The 8560-nt window shown below is 35.2% G+C and overlaps 1 protein-coding gene across 6 annotated transcripts in view; it reads right to left on the bottom strand.

Annotated features, from left to right (window-relative positions):
* Positions 1-941: 941 nt before the first annotated feature.
* LOC133800431 (ultraviolet-B receptor UVR8) overlaps positions 942-8560 on the bottom strand; it is a 51287-nt gene continuing 43668 nt past the window's right edge. For 3 of the 6 annotated variants that reach the window (XM_062238391.1, XM_062238404.1, XM_062238409.1), the window contains 3 exons: positions 1827-1863; positions 1468-1547; positions 942-1313 (listed from right to left, as the gene is read on the bottom strand). In XM_062238391.1, the coding sequence (XP_062094375.1) occupies positions 1194-1313; positions 1468-1547; positions 1827-1863 (237 nt within the window). In that variant the 3' untranslated portion in view covers positions 942-1193. Of the gene's footprint in view, positions 1314-1467; positions 1548-1826; positions 1864-8560 lie in introns of those variants that run through there. The other 3 variants (XM_062238398.1, XR_009876476.1, XM_062238418.1) reach the window with 3 other exon arrangements.

Here is an 8560-nt window from a genome sequence, read left to right as displayed (position 1 = left end):
AAAGGTAGATCTCCTCCAAAGCCTCCCAGATCTGTTGTGCAGTAGTGTAAGTAACAATTTGAGTGAGCATATTATCACTGAGAGAAGCGTATAGCCAACTCATTAGTAATCGATTGTAACGCTGCCATTGGGTGTAATCTGGATTCAACTCCCGTTGAGCTGCATCTGTAAATTTCTCTGGGCATGGGCGAGTACCATCAAGATATTCCTCAAGGCCATTAGCTACCACAATATTAAGAAGTTGATTCTTCCATATCAAGAAGTTTGTTTCATCTAGTTTCACAGTAAGTGTTTGGGTGAATGAAGGAAAAGAAGAGGAAGGAGCAGAGGTGTTTGGAGTGAAGGGAGCTGGTGCATTGGATACCGCCGGAGTAAAGGAAGAAGCAGAGATAGGGGAAGAGGCCATCGGATGGCGCTGATACCATGAACAAAGTAAGAGAGAGAAGAGAGAATAGTATGATTGTGAATTGTATTCTGTTATATTAATCTTTGAATATTGGTACAAAGAATATATATATGTACAGATAAAAGAAGAAAGACTATACACGTGCGAGTCACAATAAGAAAAGAATACAAAGAATATAATACAAATATATCATCACTTAACACTAATTACTAATCATAATTAAATTTATTTTTTAAAATAAAATAAATCTTAATGTTTTATAAGAAAAAATATTTTAAATAAATAATATAAATCACGTTACAGGTCACTCAATATCATATCATCTGCTACCATCATTTTCTTCACACTTCTAAAACTCTTCATCTATTCAATTCACTAAAAAAACTCTGCATCCATCCATTCATTCAGTTCTTTTTTCTTTCTACCAAACATAGCCTTTCTTCCTAAAGGCAACGATGAAGTTTAGCCCAGCAATTCATTCATAATGATTCTTTGCAACTTATTTTTGTGAAAGCATATAAAAAAACACGTTCACTATAGAAATGATACTATAATATAACATCATTTGGGCCTTTTTTTTTTGGCGCCATACTTGCATTACATTATTATACTATTTGCTCAAAATCCCAAAGTTACATTTAACTTTATTGGGTGTTGACCTGTATTCTTATTTTTATTTTTATTTTTTGTACAGATTACCATTGGCCTACAATAAACCATAACAAGAATGAAGAAAATGATACACATATATGCAAGTAAAATTAAGCCTATCATAGCAATCAAAGATTTAGATATGCTCAAGTATAGCGCCTGTATGATTGAATCCACATGATACTTGCAATGCTTTCACATCCTTTCCCAGGTTGATCATTGTAGGTTTCATGTAGTCAACATCACTACCATGACCCTATATGCAAAACTAACTATTAGATAGATATTATATTTTATTGTCAGAATTTCTTTTTCTTTTTTTTTTTAAAAAAAAGATTTCTATTCTTGCATTCCACAAAACCAATACGAGAAGACAGTAAATCACAAATAAAAGAAGTGGAAGCATATACCAGTTGTCCTCCTGAAGAATGTCCATCTACGGCAAAAGTTCCATGTGAACCTCCCCAACCCCATGTGAAAACTTTGCCTTCTGGTTTCATAAAAATAAGGTTATTTAACATTTGAGCCTCCGCGGCCAATGCATTATAAATTAGCTTACATAACAAGATTTATTCCCTTAACTATTATCTTACTGAAAAATAGGTGCATTCGGCTGCCATGTGCATAATTCAACAAAGAGCATATCGAAACAGATTTTTTTTTATTTCCAGATTGTAATCACATGCGTCTTTTTGTTACTAACAACTATATAATCAAGCTGTTTTCAATTTTCTGATTCATTAATAAAGAAACAAGAATAAAATCTTACCTGAAATCGCTGCTGTGTGCTTCCAACCACAAGATACCTGTAAATGAACATTTATCAAAGTTTGTACCCATGATAAAGCTACATCTTTATAACAGAGTTTACCTTTTTTATTAAGATTGGTTCATGAAGGTTCTCATGTAGTTCTTTAACAATGGCACAGTGCAAAATGATTAATGGTACATTTAACTACCTCTTCCAAAAGAAGTAAAAATCATAAGTCTAGTTTCTAGTCCCTATAATGTTCTTTTCATCAAGGTTAAGGGGTTTAGTGGGGACAATATTTCAGAATTGATTATGATGCTATGCACAAAATTATTACTGATACTTTTATCTATCTCATTCAAAACAAGTAAAATTTGTAAGTGCAGTTTCTAGTCACTGTAAAGTTTTTTTCAATAAGTTTATAGTCATTGTTATTGTTGACAGTTAGAGAAATAGAGTATTAATGATTTGATCTTTTGGGTTTCCTAGGGGTATAGGAATCGTTTCCTATTCTGTATTTAATGGAGTGATAGCCTATATATAGTTCTAGCCATAAGTTGTATTATAATGTATCAGAAAATAAAAGGATAGTGGAGGTGATTATTTCTCACCATTTTTCACATGGTATTAGAGCTGTAAGGCTCCTCTCCGATTCTCTCTGTCCATTCCAGCAACTGCCATTTTTTCCGGTAAATCCGTCTCAGTCACCGATCTCGGCAAGAACCAGTCCGACGTCCAATCACACGGCCAGCCCAACTGCAGAAGCCCTCAGACGGCCAGCCACGACGCAACCCGACCCCAGTCGCTCCACTCTGGCGTCGTCTCCAGTCAATACTCCAGCGTCGCACAACCCCAGGCAGTTCTCCGAAGGTCTGGGCCAGTCCAGTCCAGCGTCACTACACTGGCATTTTTTTCTCCAGTAAACACGCGCCCCCCCCCCCCCCCCCCCCCCTAGCCCTCAGTCTCTCTCCAGCACTCCCTCTTCCTTCAGACTAAAGGCCAGTAGCCCAAGCTACTGTTCCAGGCCCAAGTTGTTCCAAGCCCAAGCTTTTTCCCAGCTGTTCCAGGCCCAATTTTGTTGTTTTGCACACTGTTCAATTTTTTTCTGTCTCTAACCCAGAATTTTTCAGAAATTGTTCAGGTAAGTTATTCAAACATGTCGAACAATAAAAAAGTTTCATCCCCAACCAGTGGACCTATCCAAACTCAGACCCATAATCAGCCCACCATTCCCTCTATCAAGTCTAGGCCCACAATCCCTAATCCATCTTCCTTAAAAGCCAAGTTTGTTATCGACTCTCATAGTACCTGGTCTACACAATCTAGTAATTTTTCTTCTACTTTCCAAACACCATAAATAATCGATTCCGGCGCAACTAATCATATGACAGCTTTATCTCACCTATTTGATTCTTATTATTTGTGTTCCACTAAATTTAGTGTCAAAATCACAGATAGCTCTTACTCTCCTATTGTAGGAGTTGGCACCATTACATTCTCTGTTGATTTACATCTTAAATCAGTTCTTTATGTGCCTTCCTTGAAATGCAATTTGATCTCTGTCCATAGGTTAATTGCTGATAATCACTGTCTTGCTAAATTTGTGTCAAATTCTTGTCACCTTCAAGATCTATCATCGGGGAGAACAATTGGCAGTGCTAGGATTAGTGACGGACTTTATTTACTTGATGGACAGTTTCAAAGAAAAGAGCAACAAGTTCGTTTGGATTCAAGTTCTAGTTCTAATTCCTATGTTTCAAAATCTGATTTCACTTCTTGTACAATTATGTTATGGCACTGTCGACTTGAGCATCCAAGTTTTTCATATTTAAAACAATTATTCCAATCTTTGTTTATTCATAAAAAGGTGGCTGGATTTCAATGTGACATTTGTCAATTTACCAAGCATGCACGTGCTTTGTTTCCTCCAAAGATGAATGCACCCTCTAGTCCTTTCTCTCTTGTTCATAGTGATATATGGGAGCCCTCCCAAGTCACTACTTCTCATGGAAAGCGCTGGTTTATTACGTTTATTGATGATCACACCCATATCACTTGGGTTTATCTGCTTAAACATAAGTCAAAAACATGTCAAGTTTTTCAAAGCTTTCATCATATGATCCAAACCCAATTTCAAGCCTCTATTGGAGTACTTCGTACCGACAATGGTATTGAATATTTTAATACCACTCTCGGTCCCTACAAAGGGATTGTTCATCAAAGTTCGTGTGTAAACACTCCCCAGCAAAACGAGATTGTTGAACGGAAAAATCGCCACCTCTTGGAAGTAGTCAGTGCTCTCATGTTCACTACGCATGTTCCAAAATACCTTTGGGGCGATGTTGTCCTCATGGCTACTTATCTCATTAATTGTCTTCCCAGTTAACCCCTTCAGTTCAAAACACCATATTCTGTTTTTCAAACTCTGTATCCTCATGTGTCCAAAAATACTCTTTCTGTCAAAAATTTTAGCTGTACTTCTTTTGTCCACATTCACTCCCAAAATAGGAGTAAACTTGATCCTAAAGCCATTAAGACAGTGTTTTTTGGGTTATTCTCCTACACAGAAATGCTATCGATGTTATTGTCCTCTCACCAATAAAACCTATACCTCACGTGATGTCACCTTCTTTGAAAATACTCCTTACTTCACTCCCACCTCGCTTCAGGGGGAGCATCATAATCATCACGAGCAAAAAGCTCAATGGCCGTGGGGGTTAGAATTACCTCTATCCCCTCCTCTCTCTTTTGCGCCAGAAATCACTCCTTTCTCTTCTTCTGAGCCTCCAATGTTTTCTGAGCCTGAACATCAACCCTCTCACGAAGGTAGATTTTCTTCTCCTCAAGACCAACAGAAAGAACTATGGGTGTATTCCAGAAGGAATAAACAGGTTACGAATCCTCAACAAAGTCAAGCGTCCAATCCGGTGATGGAATCACTTCCCTCAAAAGATCTAGGTACTCTTCCATCAAACAAACAGTCAGATCTAGATATTCCCATCGCATTGGGAAAAAGAACTAGAACATGCACCCAACACCCTATTTCAAAGTTCATTTCTTATTCAAAATTTCCATCTCCATTTAAAGCTTTTACCTCTAGTCTATCAGATGTTGCGATCCCCAAGAATATCGAAGCACTTGATTCTCCCCAATGGAAAGCAGCAGTGCTTGAAGAGACAAGAGCATTCAAACAGAATGGAACGTGGAAATTAGTGGAGTTACCACCAGACAAGAAGGTAATAGGGTGCAAATGGACGTTCACAGTCAAATACAATGCAAATGGATCTATTGAGAGGTACAAGGTTCAGTTAGTTGCCAAGGGATTTACTCAAACCCATGGAATTAACTACACGGAAACGTTCACTCCAGTTGCCAAACTCAACACTATCAGAGTTCTCTCGCTAGTTGATAACCTGAATTGGGAATTGCATCAACTTGATGTAAAGAATGCATTCTTGAATGGGGATCTTGAAGAAGAAGTGTATATGAGTCAGCCTCTGGGATTTGAAGAGCCTCTCATGACAACCACAGTCTGCAAACTGAACAAATCACTCTATGGCTTGAAACAATCTCCTCAAGCATGGTTCAATCGTTTCTTGAAAGTTGTCAAAGGGCTTGGATACATACAAGGTCAGACTGATCACTCTCTTTGTTAAGCACTTAGGAAGTGGAAAAATTGCAGTATTGATCGTATATGTTGATGACATAATTATCATTGGTAATCACACTAAGGAGATGAATTCAATCAACAAAATGTTGGCAAATGAGTTCGAAGTTAAAGATCTCGGTGCTTTCAAATATTTTCTGGGTGTGGAATTTTCTAGAAGCAAAAAAGGTATTTTCGTGTCCCAGAAAAAATACACTCTAGACCTTCTAAAGGAGATAGGCATAGTTGGAAGCAGGCCCAAAAAACTCCAATTGAGCTCGGAGATGAAAGGAAAATGTTTGAAGGAAGTCCAGTTAACAAGGGGAGATACCAACAGCTGGTAGGAAAACTCATTTACCTCTCACATACTAGACCCGACATTGCTTTTGCAGTGAGTCTAGTCAGTCAATACATGCATGATCCGTATTAGGGACATCTCAATGCAGTGTATAGGATTTTGAGATATCTTAAGCAAACACTAGGAAAGGGCCTTTTCTTCAGGAAGACAGCTGAGAGAAAGGTTGAAGTGTTCACATATGCAGACTAGGCTGACTCAGTTGATGATAGAAAGTCTACATCTGGATATTGCACAATGGTATGGAGGAATGTGGTCCATGGCGAAGTAAAAAACAAACAGTGGTCGCAAGAAGCAGAGTATAGAGTCATGGCACATGGAGTGTGTGAAGCTATATGGATCAAACGTCTACTAGAAGAATTGAAGATTAAATATGAAGCCCCTATTCAACTCTGCTGTGACAACCAATCTACCATAAGCATTGCACATAACCCTATACATCGTGACAGAACTAAACACGTGGAAGTTGACCGCCACTTCATTAAAGACAAAATTGATGGAGTAATTATCAACATTAGATATGTGCATACTGATCAACAACTAGCTGATATTCTCACAAAGGGACTTTCCGAGCAAGCATTTGATTTCCTAGTAAACAAGTTTGGACTCATTAATATTTATAGTCCAACTTGAGGGAGAGTGTTGGTAGTTAGAGAAATAGAGTATTAATGATTTGATCTTTTGGGATTCCTAGGGGTATAGGAATCATTTCCTATTCTGTATTTAATGGAGTGATACTTGTATAGTCTATATATATAGTTCTAGCCATAAGTTGTATTATAATGTATTAGAAAATAAAAAGATAGTGGAGGTGATTGGTTCTCACCATTTTTCACAGTTATTTACAAAGAGCAACCTATACCTGGTGTTCAAGACTAACTTTGAGAATGCTACAACCATGTAAAATTAGGATTTTGTTGGGTTTGTTTTAGAAGATAAACATAAAAGCTAATGTATAATGAGGTTCAATAAGGATTTTAGGTGCATAAGATGTTATTATTAGGCTTTATTTAGGACAACAAAGCTAACGTATTCTAACATTCAAGATTTTGTATTCTACTACTATTATCATTATGATTTATGATGATTAAGAAATAAAAACTTATACTGTCAAGTAACAAATAAAACAAAATTACAAGAGGATAAGGTATCAATGAAGAAACAATCGAACAAGAATGAACATAAAAGTATCCCGAATGCAAAACCAATCTATGTGCCAATGTTACAATAAAGCATATTGCACAAAAATAAATAAATAAATAAAACCTCCAATGCAGTCATTTAATGCATTTAGCATATTTTAGATTTTAATTTTTAAAAATCACATTTTCAAAAGGTGAATTAATCACTCCAAATATTTCAATGCTCAACCAATTACGGAAAAAAAACTACTAAATTATTAAGGCTAAATATAACATTCGGCATTGGAGTGAGAAATGGTAGTATGCTAAAATTAATAATTTACTACTTTTTCCGACAAATATAGAAATGGTGTTGCAAATTCAAAGGAGATGATCTCACACTCCGAGTGACAGATCTATTGTCAGATTTTTTTGACAATTGATGATAGATCCCTAAAACTCTTTGATCTCTGAAATAATGGTATTCAATTCCAAGATTATTCTAAGATCTTTCCTTTTATTTATTGTGTCATAATCTTTTCTGTTATCTAGGGATAATCTTTAGGATTTATTGCTTTGTATTATATAAATCAATGTAATCTTCCTTAGCATCAAAGCAACTGTTTTTCATATCAATGAAGACAATCAAACCAAAACAGCCAAAACAAAATGTTATTGCAGCTAAGAACAATCAAAGATATCAAACCTTAAACTCATGCTTTCTGCCGAAGCCCACAAAGAAGCTGAGAATTTGATTTGTTTCTCACATGGATGACAAATCTAACACTTTGTGGCTTTCCAGGCATTACCTTTTCACATCTTTACTAAATAACAATGGATAATTCCTATTACACATCACATACCAAGGAAGATACAGAAACCTATGAGGTATTTTCCTTGGAAGCTTGCATTTGTCATCAAAATATAAAAAATCTATATATATATTTATAATTTAGAAAAAATGGATAATGGCAGCAAAAATACCAAATGTTTTCAAATACTTTCACTTATATACCAATTTTTTTTTCGGCGGCAAAAATACAAAATCTTTGTAAATAGTTTTACTTAAGTACTAATTCTTTTATATTGGCAATAATAATACCAAATCTTTATTGAGTAATGATATGTGCACTCAAAATATGCACCCAAACATAACACCCAGTGACGTGTCACTGCTTTTTAAAACAGTGGGTCCCAATTTTAATAAATGTGATTGGCTAAACTAAACTGCCACATCACTGTGTGTAATGTTTGGGTGCATATTTTGGGTGCACATATCATTACTCATCTTTTATTAATAGTTGCACGTAAGTACCAATTTTTTTTTTGTCATAGCCATAATACCAAATATTTGCTAATTTTAAAAGATAATTATTTCAAATATTCCTTGAATAAAATTTAAAATGTAAAAGACCAATTTTAAATTATTAAAATCTAAAACTTAAATGGAAAAAATAGAAAGAATAAAAAAAATTGAATTTATATTTAAGGGTAAATATTAGTAGAGATTTAGTATTATTGTTATAAATATTCCTTAAATTATTTTGAAAAATATATATAATCAATTTTAATTTATAAATGCATATAAAAAAACTAATAAAAATTAAGAAATATAAAATTTAGAAAAAAA

The sequence above is a fragment of the Humulus lupulus genome, chromosome 1 (genome assembly GCF_963169125.1).
Source record: "Humulus lupulus chromosome 1, drHumLupu1.1, whole genome shotgun sequence".
Classification (NCBI taxonomy): domain Eukaryota; kingdom Viridiplantae; phylum Streptophyta; class Magnoliopsida; order Rosales; family Cannabaceae; genus Humulus; species Humulus lupulus.
The sequence above is the reverse complement of the archived record's forward strand: the minus strand, read 5'-3'. Positions and strand labels throughout refer to the sequence as shown.